At 45.4% G+C, this 23,013-nt stretch overlaps 1 protein-coding gene across 2 annotated transcripts in view; it reads left to right on the plus strand.

The window, feature by feature from the left end:
- The window catches only part of SHROOM3 (shroom family member 3), a 232,742-nt gene that overhangs the window by 50,107 nt on the left and 159,622 nt on the right, over positions 1-23,013 (plus strand). For both annotated transcript variants that reach the window (XM_060278375.1, XM_060278376.1), the window contains exon 3: positions 21,232-21,386. In XM_060278375.1, coding sequence (XP_060134358.1) covers positions 21,232-21,386 — 155 coding nt within the window. The remainder of the gene's footprint in view (positions 1-21,231; positions 21,387-23,013) is intronic.

The following is a 23,013-nucleotide window of genomic DNA, read 5'->3' on the forward strand; positions in this document are numbered from 1 at the left end:
ATAATAAAGCAACAAAGGAATTGCATAACAGGAAGGCGCCAGCAGGATGGGAGGGGGGAAGCAACAACCCACATCAAATATATTAGCAAGCCTTTTTCCAAGACTGAGACGAATCTCAAATGAAATGCATCTTTTCACCTTTGAGCCACCCTGGTTTCCCTAGCAAATGTTTGTGTCTTGCCTACTAGACCTCAAAGAGCCTTGCTCAACTTGATGCTTTCTAGATGTTTTTGGACTACAACTTCCAGTAGTCAAAGCGGCTCACAAAAACGAGTTTGTGAGGATACATTTGCACTAAAATGCTAAATAATGTTCACGAGGAGTAATCTGTTATGATGATATTGCTACAGAAATGTGGGGAGCAGAATTTAAGATTGGAAAAACAAGAAACGGGGGGGGGGAGAGAGAGAGAGAGAGAGAGAGAGAGAAATGGACGGAGCTTTCCATCCCTTTTGAGAGTAGAACCATTGAAATTCATGGACTTGTGGTTGAGCTCTCGTCTCACTAACCATGAGCTGCAGCTAAGAACAAACTTTGGCTAGAGCCCATGGTCAGAGCTGGATCTACGGCAGCGTTTCTCAACCGCTGTTCCGCGGCACACTAGTGTGCCGCGAGAGGCTGGCTGGTGTGCCGTGATGTGCGGCGACGAGAAGGGCGATTTTGCAGCTGCAAACTCCACCTCCCTGGGCGTCCTATTTCTTCGCCCCTTCTAGTTTCCACAGACCAGGGGTCGGCAACCCGCAGCTCCGGAGCCGCATGTGGCTCTTTTGCACCTTTGCCGCGGCTCCGGGCAACTGGCCATGGGCCAACAAGGCTCCGCCCCTTGTCCACCGGGTGCGCTCCGGCCGTTCTGCGTGAGAAAGCGTGCGCACGCACTGTCGCCGGGCGACCTCCACTGCCGCGCGCCGTCAACGGCATTTTGAAGAGGCGCGCGCGCTTTTCCCAGCCGGCGTTCTAACGGCACAGAGCGAGCGAGTGAGAGCCGAGAGAAAGCCCGTCGTGCTTTCCGAGGTTCCCTGGCACTGACGTGGCCGCCGGGAGCGGCGGGAAAGAGAAGGGAGGGAAAGAGAAGGGAGGGAAAAAGGAGGAAGAAAGAAGGAAGGCGGGGAGGAGGGGGGAAGAAAAAGAGAAAAAAGAGAGAGGAGAAAAACGCAGGGAAGGAGCAGTCGCGGTTTCAAAGCAGCGAGGCAGACCGAGACGCCACCCGGTATGCAGCACTACCCTCAACACTTTGCCCCGCTTTGCTTTTTTAGGCTGAGGGCGGGCGGGGAAGCGGCAAGAGGCCGGGCCAGGCGGGCGGTGCTTACGGGACGGCGGGGTCGGGTGGGGTGGATCAGAAACCCGGATATTTTGAACTCGGCAGCGCTGACCCGCCGGAAAGCAATATTTGGCAAGTGTTTCTTACAGTCATAATTATAATATAGGGCGGCACAGAGTTAATTTTTTGGCCTTGCACAGGGTACAGCTGAAATTAGAAAATTTCCCCCTCCCCCTTATGCGGAGGTTATGTTCTGGGCTCATGTGTACATAAGTGGAAATGCATAAACTGGGGAGCAGCCTCTAAATGCCCCCTCTGCTGCTCTCTCTCCAATGTAGACAAAAAAAATATTGTATCCAAAAATATCCATAACTAGCGTTGAAGCTCTGGTGGAGTCTGGAGGACGTGCAGGGAAGCAGCTGCTGCTGCCACCTTCTACTCCACACACCAGCTGTTAGACGGGGGGGGGGCTGGGCAGCCTAAACAAAGCCCCACTGTGCCTCCAGTCTCTTCAGGGCTTCATCCGCCCTCACCGACGTCCTCTTCGGGCTCCGGGAAGGGTCTACTCGCAAGCCACAAGGACTCTCCAGCTCTCTCCCGCCATTTCTGGATTTGAATTGAATTATTTAGTTATATATGCTATCACACCTAAATAGGGGGGACGCCTGCCGCCGCTGCCAATTCTAGGTTGTCTGTGAGATCCATATGGCAGAAGCACAGGACAGCCCAATTAATGTGCATTTATTTGCTCCAGATACACCACCTTCGTTCTACTAGGAACTAAGCAAAGCATCTGTAAGCATTGAATTGCTGCAGCCAAAGATGTGGGGGTGGCAGGTATCCAGCTGTTTTTGGAGGGCAGGGGTCATGGAGGGGCTGCCACGCCAAGTGGTCATTAATGGAGCCAATTTGGTCCAAAGGGTGTGTCGGCTGTTGCCAGGCACCTAGAGAAAGCCACTTCTGGATCCAGTTTATGGAAAGAAGTGGCTCTGAATGTTCTTATGGATGACAAGGCAGCCAGAGGAGCAGCTGTCCCTGTTCCAAGATTGCCATTGCCTGTCTCAAAGCATTCCTTCCCTGTGTTCCTCAAATGGCCTTATTCTGCATGGGCACACAGCCTGCAAAGCTGCTTGGCAACTCAGAGACTCAATTAGGGATCCAATGGTAGGCAAAAAAGGTCTGCATTGTGGTAATTAGCCAAAGAGTAGGTGCTGTTTTTCCTGCTCTCTTTTTAACAATGTGTCCAGGACAAAATACATAATATTTGAGGCACTTTTGAATCAGGTTTATTGTGTCTCCCTCAGTACTGCCAAAATCCTTTTGAATGCTACGTCTGCAAAGTATTGTCTTTTGCATAAGTTGCAACAACGCCTGATGGGCTTTAGCAAATGCAAGGGAAGCAAGATAGCGAAGGTGATCTGAAGTGATCTGAAGCATGTTATTCCTTGAAGGAGAACTACTTGAAAATGATTTACAGTGGTACTTAACTCAGATGTATAAGACTGAATCAGATAAGTGCTAGAGATGCAATGTGGTTGAGAGTACGTTCTTGTGGGAATGTTCAGGGTGGCAGGAGAGGATATATTGTTTATTAATATCCTTCCTAACTTGCGCTACAAGTTCCTTTACTTAGCATAGTGCATTCCCCTTTACACAGCAGAAAACAAGTTGCAAACTCTTGTGAGTTTCTTAAGACAATGCGCAATTCAACCTGGCTTGAATCCCTCCTAAAAGAATAAAGACACCACAGTCTTACTCATAAGGAACAAAAAGAAAGTTTACTCACGATCAGGCAGAGCACAGTGTGATCCCTGAAGGCAGGCATTAGGCTTAAAGTTACAAACTTATACCAGCAGGTTTATCCCATAAGGAAGATGACCTGTGAGAATGCTTGCTGGCAGCCAGCAGTTCATTCCAGGATGTTCGCAGGACGAAAAGAAGATGGAAAAGAGAGAGAGTGGCAGCATGCCAGGTCTGGAAAGGTCACGCCCACCCACTAGTCACATGCAAGAGGAAGGATGCTCCAGGCCAGGAGGAACAGGAAGTTTTTTTTAAAAAAATTTAAATTTATTTTAAAAGCAATCAAATCATACAAATCATACATAAACAATAATCAAAATAAATTACAATCGAATAAACACAAATAAACCTAAATAATAATAATAATAGGAAAAAAGAAAACCCTGATTACCCTTCACCCCCCAATGTTTCCCCCCCCCATAGATTTCCCTCCGCTGTTTCCTCAACTTTTGTTTCCAATTTTACTTCAGTTCTGCAAGTATACGGTAATTAATTACTTATTCCTCTGTATATGTTCTTTGCATGCATTCTGTTTTTATATATTTTCCTATCCCCCTATCTTCCTTATCTCCACTTTTTATCTTTTATCAAACTTCATACCTTTTTATTCTAAGCATGAGAGCATATCCTCTCTTACATAATATTTCTTTATGTATTCATCAAAACATTCCCACTCGCTTCTTAATTTTTGTTTCGACTGATTTCTCAAAGCTGCTGTCAATTTGGCCATTAATAAGTACTCGCTGAATTTACTAATCCACTCCTCCTTTGCAGGTATTTTAGATGTCTTCCAATATGTAGCGATTAAAATCCTGGCTGCTGTACACGCATATAAGCACACTTTCTTGTTTTTTGGGGGAATCTCTTCATTTAATAATCCTAATAGGTACATCTCTGGTTTTTTCTTTATTGATTTTTTCATGATTTTCTTTAATTCTTCATGTATCATTGACCAAAACTTTTTTATTTCTTGGCACGTCCACCACATATGTATAAATGTGCCAGGTTCAGGAGGAACAGGAAGTTTTGACTGGCTGGACCAAACATTCCTTTGCATCTCCACTCTTAGAAAACAAGGAATGTTGTACTTAACTGCTCTCAGTGGATTACAGTTCTTTCATTTGTGGTAGACCTGTAAAAGAATATTGGGAAATAATTTATAATGAATTGAAAAAAAATGTTTAAAAGCACCCCCCCAAAAAAAAAACAGAGTCCTTTTTGTTGGGGATAATTCAGAGGGAAATTCCCAGGTGTCAAAAAAGGCTATTTATGTTTGCCACTACTGCGGCCTGTGTTTCGTTAGCCCAAAAATGGAAAACGGGCGAGGTCCCAGCTAAAGAAGAATGGCAACTTCAGCTGATGGAATATGCCCAGCTTGCAGATCTTACATGCAGAATAATAGAACAAGAAGAGCATACGTTTAAAGAAGATTGGAAAATGTTTATTGAATATATTGGGGGGGGGAATTGTGTACACTTGAAAATGTTGGCAGCATTAAGATAAATTCAACAGTGTAAATAAGTTTCGATGGATGTAATAATGGAATACTGAATGGTTTAGTTTATGTAAAATATGCAGGGATGTATGTTGTCCAAAATGAACCATGGAAAGAGAGGAAGGGAAGTCACTGATATTTTAAGGTTGTTTAAGTGAATATTCTAAAATGTAAAACAGAAAAATTAAGAAAAAATTATATATTAAATAAATAAATAAATAAATAGTGATATAAAGGGCAAATCCAAATCTGTCATCATCTATTGAAATTACGGCACAAAGGGGTCGAGAGAAAGGGGTGTATGCCTTGATAGTTGACAAAGGGTGTAGCTCAGTGATAGTTTGGCATGTAGATGTTCCTGGGTTCATTCCCCAGCATCTCTAGGTAGGGCTAAGAGATGAAATACGGAAGAGATGCTGCAGGTCAGTGTATCAAAACCCAGCTAGATGGAGCAATGGTGTGACTCAGTCCTAGGCAGCTCCCTACATTCCTATAGAACAGGCATCCCCAGACTTCGGCCCTCCAGGTGTTTTGGCCTACAACTCCCATGATCCCTAGCTAACAGGACCAGTGGTCGGGGAAGATGGGAATTGTAGTCCAAAACATCTGGAGGGCCGAAGTCTGGGGATGCCTGCTATAGAAGGACACAGTCTGTTTATAATACCACTCAGAACCTTATCTGCCAAGTTGCTGTCAGAGAAATAAGGGACCGGGCTGGAAATAGCAGACCAGAAGTAGCGCTGCCGCCATTTTGGAACTGGGCGGAGCACGCTCAGAAGTGACTTTTGATGCTGCTTTGTCCAGTTCCAAAATGGCCGCCGTGCCAGAGGTCGCACTGCAGCCATTTTGGAACTGGGCAGAGCAGCATCAAAAGTCGCTTCTGAGCATGCTCCGCCCAGTTCCAAAATGGCCGCCGCGCCAGAATAAACCGGGAAAACCCCCAAAAATCCGTTTTTTCAGCTAGGAACAGCTGGAAAAACGGGGATTTCCCGGGGAAAATGGGAGACTTGGCAGCTATGCTCAGAATTTCCTTAAAAATCTATGGTCCATGTCCCTTCTGTGATTTATTGCAGTTATGGAAAAGAGCAATGTCCCCATTGAAGCCTGCTGCCCTCTCTTGGCCAGCTTTCAATTGGACACTTCAGTTGGGCTTACCTGGCTATAAGAAAAATTGGCTGGAGCACAAGAGACAGAAGCGAGTAGTAACAATAGCAAAGTGAATTTGCTCCTTCTGGTGACTTCCCTGCCAAGCTCCAAGCCTGGTGCTTCTTGAAATTCCTGACCTTGATTTCTGTTGGGACTCCCAATCTCCAGTGACCTGATCCTAACCGGACTCCCGTGGTGGCTGACAGTGTTATAAAATCAGAATGGTGAGGTCATAAAAGCTAACTGGCCCTCTCCTTTCTGTGGGAACAGCATATGCATTCAGAATTTTGTCCAACAGAGCTCCAACTCTGGACATAAGGTGGCAGTAAAGGACAATGTTTTAACCTGTTTTGTCTTTTTTTAAAAAAATGCTTTTACGGGATTTTTCCTTTTCATTTCCACTCAAAATATCTGATGGAGAAGGAAGGTTTTCCACAGGTGCCAAAAAAGGGGTAGCTTCTAAAGGACTGGTTCCTCTTTATTCCTGTTTGCCTGTCTGCAGCAACACATGCCATACAAATGTCAGCATGGGAGGAAGCAGACCAGAGAGACAGCAAAGAGACATATGGCACAGGGCTCTGGGTGCCCCCTGGTGAGCTGATTTTCCGGCAGGGAAGGCTTCCCACCTACTGTGCTTGACACAACAAGCAAATGCTATTTATCCATAGGAACGTTGCCATAGGAAACGGCCAGAGACCTTTAACCTTCCTATGCTAGCAAAATGCACTTCTAGCCAATATATATGCAGATCAAAGAGACCCTGATTTAGCTATAACTTGGGGTGCAGAAGATAATTATTTTACAAATAAACTGCAAAATGTTGCAGCATGAAGCATACCCTCCAAGTGCCCCCATTTTCCAGGGACAATCACAGATTTAGAGAAGCTGTCCAGGTTTCTGATTTGATCCCAGAATGTCCCGCTTTTCCTTAGGACGTCCTTATTTTCATTAGAGAAATGTTGGAGGGTATGGAGTTATTCGACCCCCCAAACCATCTGAAGGCATCCCTCTATAGGGAAGGTTTTTTAAAAAAATGTTTAATGTTCCATTATGTTTTTATACAGTGGTACCTCTGGTTACGAACTTAATTTGTTCTGGAGGTCCGTTCTTAACCTGAAACTGTTCTTAACCTGAGGTACCACTTTAGCTAATGGGGCCTCCCACTGCCGTCATACCGCCACCACACAATTTCTGTTCTCATCCTGAAGCAAAGTTCTTAACCCGAGGGACTTTTTCTGGGTTAGTGGAGTCTGTAACCTGAAGTGTCTGTAACCCGAGGTGGTACTGTATATGTTAGAAGCTACCCAGAGTGGCTGGGGCAACCCAGTCAAATGGGTGCGGTATAAATAATAATAATTATTATTTATGGAATAGGATGTCCCTATTTTCATCAGAGAAATGTTGGAGGGTATGATGAAACACTCCTGTTCAGGGTTCCAGGCAGCCAGCATGCCCTTTTTTAAAAAATACTTCATTATATCCCGCCCCAAATCAGCTGCTTACAAGCTTCCTAAGATCCCAGCGAAAAATGAAAATGGAAGTGCAAAGTATTGTGCTTAGTTCCTCCCCCACCCTTCTCCAAGTCTGGTGTCTCCAGTAGTGGCCTGACCTGCATGATCTCTGGACCTACCCATTGTTCCCAAGCATAATTCTTATCCATGGGAAGCATTATATTGATATGCCTTCTGTTCCCTTTGGCAAATACTTTTTGGCAATTACGCTGCAGAGCAAATGTTAACACATTGATAAGCGTTGTTGGCAGAGTTGTACGCTTTGGGGAAGGAGGTTGCTGAGGGACGATTAAGAGATAGTAGCTGCCGCAGAGTTAACGAAATCCTATGGCTTTGCATCACCATGATAACCACCAGAACCCAAAAGGGATCGAGTTTGCATCACCTGGCGATGTGTCAGAATGGAATTTGTGGAATGAACTTCAGGTGAAGCCAATAATTGAGGAGGGTGACATAATCTCCTGCATGGAAATTATCTATGCATAGAATAAACTTAAGCTTTCATGAAGCCAAGGGGCCCTTAATGGGATTCTCCTCCTCCTTGAAACCACCTGCTGCCTCTTGGGAAGCCTACAGACCAAAGTCTAGCCGCGTGTTGCAGGAGCAAACAGGATTGAAGATCGTCCCGAATGATTCACCGATCCATTAGCTAGCAACGACCATCTCTCAAGAAGTTTGGATACATATTATTTTATTTTGAAAAACGGCCAGTTGTCATTTGGGTTGTAAACTGGAAGGTAGGTAATTTTGCCCACCATGTTTGGCATCAGCTGGAATCACCTGGCAAATTACTGAGGTCTGGGGGCACCGTAAAAATCTCTGTGTTTTTTCTATTTGTTAAAATAAGTAAGCAGACGGCAAATCCACTGCTGCCAATACGTGTTCTGAACAGGTCCTAGTTTTTGAAATATTGAGATAAGAAATGCAAGATACTACATTGGAAAGGAAGGCTAGATGAGCAACAATATTTCAGATCTGTACTAAACTGTGCAATAATGTATATTGTGAGCAATTATCTGTGTGTGGATCACAAATGACAATGACTTGGGTTTGGAAAAACCAGATTTTTCCTATGTTCTTATCCAACTTGTGTGGGCTCACGTTACCATACCAATTGATGTGGAAATATATGGTTACAATAAAAGACATGCATGGGGGGGGGGTTTAGTTCTTTAAACTGTTTTCTATCAAGGTCCACTGTTGCAGTTTGCTGATTTTTTGTGTGCGAATTGCCACATTTCCTTATGCGGCGGCCACCAAGTGGGTGAATTGAATGTCTAGAATGTAACGTGTGAAAGGCAATAATTGAAACGGGCACGTGGATGTATTACAAGGTAAACAAGCATGCAGATATAAAATGTATTTTGGGGGCTTGGGAGAGAGAGACCTGGTTTTGCAAGCCGAATACCATAGGTTCAATTGCTGGCATCGCCACATAGGCACTTCAGGTGGCAGGTGGTAGTAACGAGCTCTACCTGAGATGCTGGGAAGCAGCTGTCAATCAGAGGGGACAATGTTGGGCTAGATGGGCAAATAGTTTGACCGCTTACATGGCAACTTCTTCTGTCCCTAAGGCCACACCTGCACCATACATTTAAAGCAATACTATACCACTTTAGCAGTCATGGCTTCCCCTAAAGCACCATGGGTACTGTAGCTTGATCTCCTAATCCCTGCACAGAACTACAGTTCACAGGGTGATTTAACCATCAATCCCTCTTCCTAGGGAATTTGGGGAATTGTAGCCCTGGGAGGAGAACAGGGGTCTCCTAGCAACTCTCAGCAGCACCCTTAGCAATCTACAGTGCTATGGATTCTTTGGGGAGGGGGAAACCATGACTGATAAAGTGGTACAATGGTTCTTTAAATATCTTGCACAGATGAGTTCTAAAGGTAACAAAACAGAGCCCACTAAAAGAAAAAATATGAATTCAGTGAGCTCACCAGCTATGGCCCTGTTTGCAAAGTTCTGCGTGTTACTTCTCCATAAGTCAGTGGACATTCAGAATAATCAGAGGTGCTTTGCCATTAGCATTGCTGTGTGGTTTTACAACCTGGCCGAGTGGCTTGTGCGCTCCTTATGGGTACACACTGCTGATATAAGATGGACAAAAGGAGACAATTTCCGGGGTTTATTTGGCAGATTTTACAAAGCCAAAGCTCCTGTGTTTGCGGCCATACGTCTGCCCCATTCCATGTCCCGTGAATTCCCATTGATGCTAAAAGGCCACGTGTGTGCCTCATAAAAGGCAAGCATTTTATGGACAGCATCATATGGGTGACAGTGATGGTCATTGGCATTAAAGCATCATTTTAGGACTGAAAGGGCTGGTGGCAATGACCTTTGCCACCAAGCAGCGTTTATGAGGCTGACACAGTTAGGTTGAGGTCCTGCTTTGAATGGGGACACTGAAAGTTTATTACCTCTTTGTTCACATTCTTTCTAAGGCTTTGCCAAAGTGGCACTTGATCCTATGCATGCTTGCTGAGAAATAAGCCCCATTGAGATTAAGGAGGCTTACTCTCAAGTAAGTGTGCAAGAGGATTGCACCTTGGTAGTGCATCTGTTCTTTATATACCGTGTTTCCCCCTTTTTAAGACACCGTCTTATAACTTTTTTTCCTCAAAAAAGCACAAGGTGTCTTATTTTCAGGGGATGTCTTAATTTTTCATTAGGTTTTTATTTTATTTTATTATGGTACCTTCTGTTGCTCGTTGGTCTTATAAGGCAGGCAGGAAGGGTGGAATTTGCAGAGACTGGCTCTTGGAATACAGGAAGGGAGGAAAGTCTATCCGCTGCTGGGTGCTCCGCGGGCGCCGAGGCCATGCAGCCCACAACATTCCGGTGGGGCGGAAGGGGGCCAGCAGCGCTCCCGCCGCTGTCCGTTCAGTGCCGAAGCCGCGGCCTGAACCTGCGCACGCGGGAACCGGGCAGGTTCCACGCCGGGGGAGCTTGGTGCTCGCCGTGAGCGGGCGTGTGAAGCGATGGCGCGAGGCTCCCCCAGCTCCAGCCTAGGCAGGGATTTTGCTAAGGCAAAGCCTTCAAGGAGCCAGGCTTGGGCGGCTGGCTGGCTGGCTGGCTGGCGGGGGTTAGGTCGCACAGCGGCTGAGGAGGCAGGGCGGGAGTGGGGCGGAATCTGAAATGGCCCACTCGTGGGTGGCAAGGCGGATTGGGAGCGGGGCGAGACGTTGCCGGGCTGCTCCGGCACAACATGGCTTTAAGGGAGGGGCGTGAGGGCTTCTGCGGGGGTCAGCGGGGCCCTCGGCAGCTGCGCTTCTCATGCTTCCTCTGTGTGGGAGGTGGTGCTACAGAGCCCAAGGCGGAAGCCGGGAGAGCCTCTCTGAAGAACTGTTCTCCCGGCACGCGCTTAAACAGAAAGAGCCCAGGCGGACCAAACCAAAGGTCCCTCCAGTCCAGCGCCTTGTTTTTAAAAGCGATTAGAAAAAAAGCCGTCCGTCGCCCCGGCAGCGCGAAAGGGCCCACAGGCCTCCCGTCACTGTTCAGCCTTGGGCCATGCAGCCCACGACGCTCCAGAGGCGCGGGAGGGGCCAGCTGCGCTCTCACCGCCACCCATCGCCCCGGCAGCGCGGAAGGGCCCGCAGGCCTCCCGTTGCCGCTCAGCCTTGGGCCATGCAGCCCATGACGCTCCAGAGGCGCGGAAGGGGCCAGCAGCGCTCCCGCCGCCACCCATCGCCCCGGCGGCGCGGAAGGGCCCGCAGGCCTCCCGTTGCCGCTCACCCTTGGGCCATGCAGCCCACGACGCTCTAAAGGTGTGGAAGGGGCCAGCAGCGCTCCCGCCGCCGTCCGTTGCCCTGGCAGCGCGAAAAGGGCCAGCAGCGCTCCTGACGCGGGGGGGTTTCCCTGTCCGGGCGCTCGGCCCGAGTGGAAAAAAGTCCTGGGAAGAGCGGGGAGGCTCCCAGCGCGGCTCGCCTGGCAACGCGCTCAATTCATGCACCCCCTCCCACATGGTCTCAAGCCTCTCCGAGGTATGTCTTATTTTCGGGGTATGTCTTACGTTTCGCAAATGCCTAGAAATCCTGCCATGGCTTACTTTATGACTACGTATTAAAAAAGGGGAAACACGGTAATATCTTGCCCTGTGGACTTTTGTGGTATGGAATGCATTGCCTCCTCCCCCAGAACGCCCAGATCTGTTAAGAGATGGAGGAGAAATTTAACTGAGTTCAAATTCAAAGGTGACCCTGCCCTAATTCACACTTTCTGAAACAATGCGAGAACCAAAACACAGCCAACCATCGAAATACACTCTTCTCTGAATCTTGTGATTCTCTGTTTCTCCAACCAAGCAATGTGTACAAAGATGCAAATGTACTAAGGTTAAATGTGCATTTATTACTGAAAATAACGTGCATTATTTTCAGGGGAAATTGCTTTGCAAAAAATATGTATATGTGAATATTAGGAGGGAAATGCTTTAAAATGCTGACGAATCTTTGTGTGTGTGTTTTTTTTATTCACTGGATGTGGGTATGTGGATACCTGAACTTAAGGCTGGAAAGAAATGGGAATTGATTCACCACCCCATGTGCTATATACTCCATTGCCCGGTAAAGGGGAACTTTGGCTGGGGTCCGAAGTGCTTCTTGAGCAGACCGCATGAATTTTGTTCTCTCCTTGCCATAACACAACCGGATTCTCTTCCCCTTTGAAAGGAGCTTGTGGGTCAAAAGTTTCCCCTTTCCTTGCCCTTCCTCCTGTGCCTTTTAAGAACAGTCCTGATACTGCATGCAAGTAAACGGTGGTGGGGAAATTTTCATGCTACTGAATTGACTCAAAAAGCTGATAAAAGCTGGGGTGGAGAGGGGAGCGGCAGCCCTTTATATCTATGCAGGGGATGGGAATGAGGAGAGGCAGGACTGGTCTTTGAGAAATGCAAGCCCAAAGGCCTCTTGAGTTTGTGGAAACAGAAGTATTGCCCGTTGGAAGATGGCCTCTGTTTGTTTTGAGAAGGGACATGTAATGCACACACCCAAATACAGGAGATGTCAAGAACAGAACTAGCACACCTGAGTTGTGGTTGGCCTTACAACCTACAGTGAGGTTGGGTCCAGGGTTTCTGTCCTTATATAACACACAGTCCCTACTTTCTCTCCTTGCTTGGTTCCTAGTTTGTCGTTTGTACAGATTCTAGGGATTCCCCTTTTCTAAAAATGGCTCAGCTAGTGGGGCAGAGCCTCCTAGCTCTCTGGCAGGGGAGTTTATACATCCTGATCAAGTTTGCAGATGCCACCAAATTGGGAGGGGTGGCTAATACCCCAGAGGACAGGATCACACTTCAAGATGACCTTAACAGATTAGACAACTGGGCCAAAGCAAACAAGATAAATTTTAACAGGGAGAAATGTAAAGTACTACACTTGGGCAAAATAAAATAAAATATGAAAGGCACAAATACAGGATGGGAGACACCTGGCTTGAGAGCAGTACATGTGAAAAGGATCTAGGAGTCTTGGTAGACCACAAACTTGACATGAGTCAACAGTGTGATGGAGCAGCTAAAAAAGCCAATGCAATTCTGGGCTGCATCAATAGGAGTATAGCATCTAGATCAAGGGAAGTAATAGTACCACTATATTCTGCTCTGGTCAGACTTCACCTGGAATCCAGTTCTGGGCACCACAGTTCAAGAAGGATACTGACAAGCTGGAACGTGTCTAGAGGAAGGAGGGCAACCAAAATGGTCAAGGGCCTGGAAATGATGCCTTATGAGGAACGGCTTAGAGAGCTGGGTATGTTTAGCCTGGAGAAGAGAAGGTTAAGGGGTGATTTTGATAGCCATGTTCAAATATATAAAAGGATGTCATTTAGAGGAGGGAGAAAGGTTGTATTCTGCTGCTCCAGAGAAGCGGACACGGAGCAATGGATTCAAACTACAAGAAAGAAGATTCCACCTAAACATTAGGAAGAACTTCCTGACAGTAAGAGCTGTTTGGCAGTGGAATTTGCTACCAAGGAGTGTGGTGGAGTCTCCTTCTTTGGAGGTCTTTAAGCAGAAGCTTGACAGGCATATGTCAAAAATGCTTTGATGGTGTTTCCTGCTTGGCAGCGGGTTGGACTGGATGGCCCTTGTGGTCTCTTCCAACTCTATGATTCTATACCTCTTAATGGGAAGGAGATGAAGCATCAGGGAGGTTAATGTGGGTGCCCTGGCAGAGCCAATCTGCTCCCTCTGCTGGTGTTTGTGGACTTCCCTTCACCTCTTGCATTAAGCAGCAGTGATATTGCTCCCGGGAAGCTAAGCACAGCGGCTGTGTCCCCACCAAGCAGGCTCCTTCTACCATTTTAAATATGTTTTGTTGTTAACTGTGTCAATCTGCTTTTTTCTATATTTCGGTGACGGTGCCCAAACTGCCTATCCAAGCAGCAACTGTTGCGGAATGCTGTTGAGCTGCAGCTATTCTATAAAAAGTACAACCAGATCCATTTATCAGATTAAGGATTCAATTAAACCCCCGCAAATGTTTGCACAGTGTACCCGCTGGGGCCATTTTGCTAATGCGGCTGCTTTAGAAGTCGGTGGGAGGCAGACTGTTGCAGAGTAGATGAAGAAGGCTGGCAGAGGGCAAAGAAGAACTTTCAGCAATAGAACTGAACCTTCCATTAGGCAGGGTGGCTCAGGCAGTGGCTCTTGGGGAGGGGCCAGGGAGCCCTAGTGGCAGGGTGTAACGAAGTAACCCTAGGATGATATATTTGGTCACAGCCTGGATGTATAAGGGTTAATGCATCTCCTACCCTGAGTTACATCACATGCTTGTGGGGGCGGGGTTACGAACATTCTATGAGGAGAAAACGGCAGTTAGTGACAGTTGACAGTTGGGAGAGAGAGGGAGATGAAGCAGGAGAGTGTGAGCTTGGGTGATGGTAGAATAGCTTTATAGAGTAGTGTTAGGTGAGGAATTGGTGAGGTTTGAAGTTATATGTTTAACAAGAACAGTTCCCTTTGGAACCACATGCTTGTACACATGAACCTTGAATGCAACCGTTAAGTTCATAAGACATTAAATGTAAAATTAAAGTTCCATCCGTACCATCGTCTGTGTGATCTTTCCAGCAGAGGTATCTATTGCTCATCTGGTGGGGATACTCATTAAAAGGACAAAACCCCTTATCTAAGGCAGGAAGGATAGGTTGTTGTCCCTTGAGTGCACCGAGAGGAGGAGGAAGAGGGAGACTGGTTCAAGGGTGACACAGAGTTTCCTCGGGAGGGAAGAAAGCTTTGCAGTGGGGAAAGCTCAAGAGAGGAGAACCCCTTACTGGTGTGTACACTAGGAATAGTGTCATATCCACCTCAGAGCTTAAAAAGATACCTGGCTACGTTTTGGGCTGGAAGAGTACTTTCATTTTATCTTTAAACCCCAAGCGTTGTGAGGGGGTTTACAAGGAGAATAACTGGGGTAGTGGGAGGTGAACTTTGCCCCAGGACATCCCCATTAAATCCTTTCATAATCTGAGAAGTAGGTTGTACAATAAAGACGGAAAGTAGAGGACTTTCGTCACCCAGGGCCGCTAGCTGCCCCTCTCTGCTGGAGGGCAGAGCTGTATGTGCCACTCAACCGCTTGGTGCCCCCTAAGCTAGCTTGCTGCTCTCAGGCATGGTGGAGGAAGCTGTCCCTCAATGCCAGTGCTGACGGAAGATCTGAGCCCCAGGCTGGTTGGCTGACCAACCCTGATGTGCTTATCTGGGGTGGGATTAATTCAGGCAACTTGCTGAAGTGTAGGTAGGTTCCCACGAGGCAAGACACAGTGATAACAGCAAGAACCTTTATTGAACTAACAGAACTAGACAAGAAGGCAAAGCAACTGCTTATATACATTTCTGAAGGCCTGGGCCACTCCCACTCCCAACGTGATTGGCTGTCTAAACTTCCAAGCTGCAAATCATAACTCAGAGTTCAAGGGCCAGTGGCAGAGGCCCAAATCCTGAAATGTTCTGTGATTGGATATCATGTATCAAATCAGAACACAGGGGCTTAGAATCCTTAGTCCAAACTCAAGCTCTGGCAAAAACAGACCACTGAATACATAACACTTGCTATCATAAGATGTGGTGATGGCTGTTAGGCAAATTCACAGGGGACGTGTTGGCTAATCCTGATGGCTGTAGGTTTTTGATGGATCTAGGCCAGATGGTTGGCTGGGGTGTGAAAACGTTCAGGACAACTGGGAGGGAAGGGAAACCGTTGCAGCAAGCAAAGTCCCAACTATCCCATCTGTTGCCTTCTTTTTTTCAAATCTGCATTGCAAGGTAGTCACCAAGAGACCTTGTGTGCCATCTGAGGTGTTTGGAGACAATGGAAGAGAATACAGCCGTGGCATTGCCACCTTAAAGAGTCTTTTTAAAAAATGTATTTATTGAAGCTTTTTTTTTTAACAAACAACAAAAACATACAGAAATACAAAACACAAAAAATACAAAAAGCACAAAAATACAAAAAACCCAAAATTTTTATCTTATATCCCTTATTTCTAATCTACTGACTTCCTCATTCCACCTCCTTCTGCGTTTCTTTACAGATCATCCTTAGTAAACTCTAAATCTTATATAAACTCTAATTTTTACTTTAATATTACCTCATTTCTCTATCTTTTATATCTTACCCTTTTACACTCTATATCTTTCCTCTTAATTGAATTATAACTATCTTCTAACAATACTAATTTCACACCATTGTATTATCTACAACCTCTTTGTATCTCCCTCACTTCCATTGATTCTAATCTATTATATGCTTGTTCTTTAAATAAATTTTGAATTTCTTCCAATCTTCTTCCACTGCTACTTCTTTTTGCCCAAGGCTACAGTCCCTGAACTCAGTCAGCCCTCATTGACATTCTCCAGGCCTGACACAATGGCAGACCTTGAGGTTTCAATTTTCAGCAGCACCCTGTGTGACACCCAAATTTGGTGCTCCCCGCCTTCCATTCTAGCTAATAGTTGCAGAGCCCCCTGTGGCACCCCGAGACTCCGCACCCAGTGCAGCTGAACCTGTCACGCTTCTCTAAACCCGCCTCTTCCTAGAATTGCATTCTCTTCCGCTGTGTCCAAACACCTTGACTGGGACTATGTCTTTTCAAAGGCCAGGCAAAAATTGGTGCTGATAGCAGATGCCACCAGGCCAGATTTCTGGTGGGGAAATTTAATGCCCTATAGAGCCATTTGCTGCTCCTTGTGACTAGCAGGAGCAAAACATATTCAAATATATTTAATTTCATATCAATTACTAAATATAGAATTTGTGTTATGCTGCTGCGGCAGTTTGATTGTCTTAGCAGAGTTAATATATATACAGGTATTACCTTCCCTGGTCATTGAGCAGGAAATGCTGCTTCAACATTTGATGCTTTCCTCTTTTTTTCATATTTATAGCTCAATCTTTGTTTAGTAAGGAGATGAAGAGAAGGAGCTTCTCTTTGCTTCCTAAATAGAAATCTCTTGTGGAGCCAGGAATGACTCTGCTCATGCAGGTGGAAAATCAACTTAAGGGCTAAGCCTTCTTTCTGCTATTGGATTAAGAATTCAGAGTTGCCACAAGAAGTCAGATAAGTAAGCACAATCCCGTCTACACCTTTGATGCCGGCAGCAAATTTTGTTTTCTAGCAGGTTTCTAGTTGTTGTTGTTTTTATCATGGTGAGAGAAACTCAAATATAAACCTGCAACTTTTTCATGCAACCACACAAGTCACTCTCTCATTATCTTGGTTTAAATTTTATTTTTTTAAAAAGCTATTTCCTGCAGATAGTGTATTATCAGCACCAGCAGTTCATTTGTGCTGGTTGTTTTGCCACAATTATCTTGGAGAAGAGCAGGGCAGTTGATGTGGCCCTCAGTACTCCTTCTTCCTTCCAGATCAAATTTCCTTTCAAAATTTCAAGGTATGCAGAAATTATAGGTTGCCTTTCCCATTTTGTTGCATTTATGAGACTGTTACTCATAACACACAGCATCGGCCTGGCATGTAGAAGGTTCCCCCGGTCTAAACCCTGGCATCTCCAGGTAGGACCTAGAGCAGGCACCCCCAAACTTCGGCCCTCTAGATGTTTTGGACTACAATTCCCATCATCCCTGACCACTGGTCCTGTTAGCTATGGATCATGGGAGTTGTAGGCCAAAACATCTGGAGGGCCGCAGTTTGGGGGTGCCTGACCTGGAGTGTCCCTTCTCTGAAATCCTGGGGAGCTGCTGCTAGTCCAAGTAGACAGTACTGAATTAGATGGACGAATGGTCCAAATCCTTATAAAGTAGCTTCCTGTGATTGCTATATAATACTTAACAAAAAAATCCAATTAGGTAATATCTAATTTGCACATTTGTATATATATTAGCTAAATTGTTTTATGTAACTGTCCCCTTATCTTGCCACACACCACAGTGTATCTGCAGAAAACACAATGCAGACAACTGTTATCAGATATTACCGTATCCACATTCGGGATTAATGGAAACTTTTGGTTCAGAATTTTGTTTTAGCATCTAGTGGTACTCCAGATGTTCTGAGGCCTCCTTCCAGTGCGCCAATATCACCACCTCCTTTGCAGTGTGGGCTTCAAAAGATGTCTACTGAGCTATTTCCTTCAGCTTGCTATCTCTGCGCTTGCCCAGAGCGGACTCAGTCAACTCTGTAGTTCTTGTTGAAAACAATGAATGCTCTTATAGTTAAACTATGGAACTTGTTCCCACCAGTGCTTTTTTTCCAAGAAAAATAGGTGCCAGAACTCACTATAAAGTTGAGTTGCTGTGCTCACCAGGCCTGAGCTGTTTGTTTATTTGAATAAAGAATTAACTTCATGGACACCTTATGAGTTATTGCAGACCTGTACCCAACACCTGACACTGAGTAGGAATTTAAATTTGCATCTCTTTCACATCTGGTGATCAGTTCTAGATGCTGCCCTGGATTAATTCCTTGGGTGCTCAGGAGCCTGTGGGATTCACAGGTTTTTAGGCTAATGTTCACCTAGATCCCAAAGCCTAGAATAGACTTCCTTCTCTTGACCACTTGGACAGTATCCCCAGTCTTGCTATCCTGAGATCAAAAGACCAATCTTGACTCTTTACTTTTCTTTCCTGGCAAGGTCTCATGTTGGCATGCTGCGTTTCATGTTTCCTGGTTTCACTGTTTTCCAGTCTGTCTGTTGAAACAGGTGCTTGATGAAATAGGTGGTGTCTCCCACTGGGCTTTTGTTTGCCCTTGCAATCCTGGTGACGTTGGCTGAAGGTAGAGTTGTGTGGCATATGACATCACTTGCCGAATCTGAGCACTGCTGTTGTCTTGGGGTTGACACCACACCCTAAGTGCAAATACTTCTTCCAGGTTTATTTTCAGAATATGGCCCTGTTTAAATTGCAGTGCACTGGAAGCTCAAATAAGCTGTCAAAAACCCTGGGGGTTATCTAATTTTGAGTGAACTCACTTCAGCTCAGCTTCAGCCCTAGCCCTTGGTGATCTTTAACATGACAGACCCCTTAGGATATCTATAGGTCACTGCAGTCAGCAGGAGGGTTTCTCCTTAAAGTCCCCAAAATACCAGAAACCTTTACTATTTTTTAAACTCTTTTTAGCTGATTTTACGTTTGTTATTTGCCTTGAGACATCACTAAAAAGCTGATTGATTGATTGATTGTTAATAATAAAAAGCACAGGAGCAGATCATCCAACTTGACAAGGTAGCTTCAACTTTATTATATATTTTTATCCAGGTGGATAAAGACAACTGGTTTATACAGTATACACATAGGAGCCAAACTGAAGCGATATATTGATGCTCAGCTTTCTTATGTAATGTGTGGAACTTGTCAAGCTCCCTGTTTGCCTCCTAAACATATGAACCAACCTGCACCCTGTGATCATCGTCTGAGGCCCTTCTTCATGTGCTTCCTCTGCAATAAATCCAGAGGGTGGCAACATGAAAATGGGTCTTTCTGTAGTGGCTCCCCATTTGTGGAATGCTCTCCCCAGGTGGCGCTGTGGGTTAAACCACAAAGCCTAGGGCTTGCCAATCAGAAGGTCGGCGGTTCGAATCCCCACAACGGAGTGAGTTCCTGTTGTTCGGTCCCAGCTCCTGCCCAACCTAGCAGTTTGAAAGCACGTCCAAGTGCAAGTAGATAAATAGGTACCGCTCCGGCGAGAAGGAAAACGGCGTCTGGTTCACCAGAAGCGGCTTAGTCATGCTGGCCACATGACCCGGAAGCTATATGCTGGCTCCCTTGGCCAGTAGAGTGAGATGAGTGCCGCAACCCCAGAGTCGTCCGCGACCTAATGGTAAGGGGTCCCTTTACTTTTACCCTTTACCTCCCAGGGAGGTTCGCCTGGCACCTTCATTATACACCCTTAGGCACCAGGTGAGAATGTTCCTCTTCAACCAGGGCTTTGACTGACTGACATCCTTTACCCTTTTAAGTATGTGTGTGTATTTTTTGGGGGGAGGGGTTTATTAATTTGTTTTGTTCTTGCTCTTGTTTCTATTATGTATTTTGTATTATGTATTATGTAAATGGCCTTGGTCCAGTATACCTGAAGGAGCGTCTCCACCTCCATCATTCTGCTCGGACACTGAGGTCCAGCACCGAGGGCCTACTGGCGGTTCCCTCGTTGCAAGAAGCCAAGTTGCAGGGAACTAGGCAGAGGGCCTTCTCGGTGGTGGCGCCTGCCCTGTGGAACGCCCTCCCAACAGATGTCAAAGAGGAAAACAACTACCAGACTTTTAGAAGACATCTGAAGGCAGCCCTGTTCAGGGAGGCTTTTAATGTTTAACAGATTACTGTGTTTTATTTTTCTGTTGGAAGCCGCCCAGAGTGGCTGGGGAAACCCAGCCCGATGGGTGGGGTATAAATAAATTATTATTATTATTATTATTATTATTATTATTATTATTATTATGTCTTTTTATTTTGTCTTTTTATTTTGCCTTTTTATGCTGTAAACCACCCTAAGATCTTCAGATGAAGGGCAGTATACAAATTTAATAAAATCAAATAAGTGTTATCAAAAAGTGCTTTTGGACCGTTACAATTTTCTGGTGCAATTCAGTCACATACCAGCAAATTCAGACTGCATAATTATAGTCGATTGGGAAGCCTTACTCAACAAACCCACTGTCTCTCAGAAGACGGGACTTTTTGCAATAAGTAAAGTGATGTCAAAATGCAATGGAAGACGGGGGATAATGCCTGCTTGATGCAATGTCACTTAATCTGCCCACAGAGTTCTCCTTGCAGTTTTCCCCACCTGCAGTTTGAATCACAGCCCAACAAAAGTGGAACCAAGCTGTACGATCACAAGTCATGTGGTACGACTTGTGACCGTACAGCTTGGTTCTAAAATACCAGCCACAGTCTAACAGGCCCCATCACATATGTTTCAGGAAGTTTTGTTCCACTTCAGGCCAGAAGCGCCAAGCTGAGGAGTCCTGGCACATTCTGATTTCTGGGTCTTGTTGACTTTTGGTTTCAAGGTTCAGGCTGTTTCCTTGCAAACAAATGGTTCTGAGAAAGAAAGAAAGAAAGAAAGAAAGAAAGAAAGAAAGAAAGAAAGAAAGAAAGAAAGAAAGAAAGAAAAGAAAATGGTTAAACTGGAGAGAACAATTCAACTTGCCAGATACATTGTACCATCTCTTGATATTTCCTAAGTACTGAAACAAATTAAGCACAACAGAAACCCAACAATATTAGGATCTGGTGACAGAATTCCCTGTGAGATTTGTGCTTCCTAACAGAAGGAACAATTGAGCATTGGTGGGGGACGGGACCTGCTAAAGGAGACTGTGAAATATTGTTTCTGGAAACCTTGCAAGAGCTTTGGGGCGGAGAACTGAGTAAACTTTCAGCATGGCTGAGAAAAGCAACTTTATATTCATGCGGCACGTAGAAAGAAGTTTGAAAATCCACAACAATTTCATTAATTTCTCTAGGGTGGGAGGAAGGAGAGCATGGCAAAAATCAATCCTGTTGAAACCATTGTTCTGTTTCTCTCCTTGTGCCCCCCCGCCCCCCTTATCCAGATTGAAGAAGGAGGGAAAGCAGATTTATTGAACTCTCAGCTGCAGCCTGGAGATGAAGTGGTGAACATCAATGAGGTGGAGCTCAGCAGTTCCAGGCAGAAAGCCATCTCCTTAGTGAAAGGCTCGTGCAAGAAATTGAAACTGCTTGTCCGCAGGTAGGTAAGCGTAAGCCACGATGAAGGTGCAAAGGATTGTTGCATGCCATGCCTTTGCAATTCTGTCACAGTTCTTGTGGTGCTTGCTAAAATTATGTGGCTATCAAATACCTAGGGATCGTTGTTGCTCACCCACCTTCTTGTTTCATAAATGTAATCCAGATAGCTGCGAATGAGTCTAAACACATAATGGCAGTGATTCCAACACTTGTTTTTCTATGGACCACTTGAAAATTGCTCAGGGTCTTGGCAGGCAGGCTATACAGCAGGCAGAAATACCATGTGCTGTACTGGCTTTGCCCCTCCTTACCTGGTGTCTCTCAACAATACTGCTCGTATTGAGAAGGTCCAAGCTGTTGGGGAGGAGCATTAAAAGAAGAATCCAGCAGCTGATCCTATGCATATTTACTCAGACATAAGCCTCACCAAATCCATGGTAGATGTGCATAGGACTGCTAGGGTTGCCAGACTCAATAGTGGACAGGACTTCTGTGCCTTTAATTGCCCTGCTCTCTTTTGAGTCTGGAAACCTTAAAGAGAAACCAGCAGACCCTTTGTTTGGAAATTAAACAAATGGTCTGCTGGTTTCTCTTTAAGGTTTCCAGACTCAAAAGAGAGCAGGGCAATTAAAGGCACAGAAGTCCTGTCCTCTATTGAGTCTGGCAACCCTAAGGACTGCAGCCTTAGAAGCTTGATCTCATGCAGCTTTTCTCGAAAGGAAGCCTCTGTTCTGTATGTCACTTACTTACGAGTAAGCTTTGTGGTTCACAGACTGAAAATCTTGAAACAAAATTTTAAAAAATCCTTCCAGTAGCACCTTAGAGACCAACTAAGTTTGTCATTGGTATGAGCTTTCATGTGTATGCACACTTCTTCAGATACACTGAAACAGAAGTAACCAGACCCTTATATATAGTGAGAGGGTGGGGAGGGGTATTACTCAGAAGGGTGGTGGGAATGGGTGATTGGCTATAGGTGTGGTAAACCTCTTCACGACTGTTAACAACTGCAATGGTCTTACAGGAAAAAGCAAGGGGGTGAGAGGACTAAAAATAGCTTTACCATGTATAATGAGATAAGAATCCAATATCTCTATTCAGACCAGGTCTCTCCATGGTTTTAAGCTTGATAATAAGTTGCAATTCAGCAACTTCTCTTTCCAGTCTATTTCTGAAATTCTTTTGTAATAACACAACTACTTTGAGATTTTTTATAGAATGACCTGGGAGATTGAAGTGTTCTCCTACTGGTTTCTTTGTCTTGTGATTCCTGATGTCAGATTTATGTCCATTTTTCCTTTGGTGTAGGGTTTGGCTTGTTTGTCCAATATAGAGAGCTGAAGGGCACTGTTGGCATTTGATGGCATACACAATGTTAGAAGATGAGCAATTAAAGAGTCCTGAGATGGTATGTTTGATGTTGTTGGGGCCAGTAATGGTGTTGTGCGGGTGTTGTTGTTGTTGTTTAGTCGTTTAGTCGTGTCCGACTCTTCGTGACCCCATGGACCAGAGCATGCCAGGCACTCCTGACTTCCACTGCCTCCCGCAGCTTGGTCAAATTCATGTTAGTAGCTTTGAGAACACTGTCCAACCAACTCGTCCTCTGTCGTCCCTTTCTCCTTGTGCCC

This window comes from Zootoca vivipara, chromosome 9 (genome assembly GCF_963506605.1).
Source record: "Zootoca vivipara chromosome 9, rZooViv1.1, whole genome shotgun sequence".
Classification (NCBI taxonomy): Eukaryota; Metazoa; Chordata; class Lepidosauria; order Squamata; family Lacertidae; genus Zootoca; species Zootoca vivipara.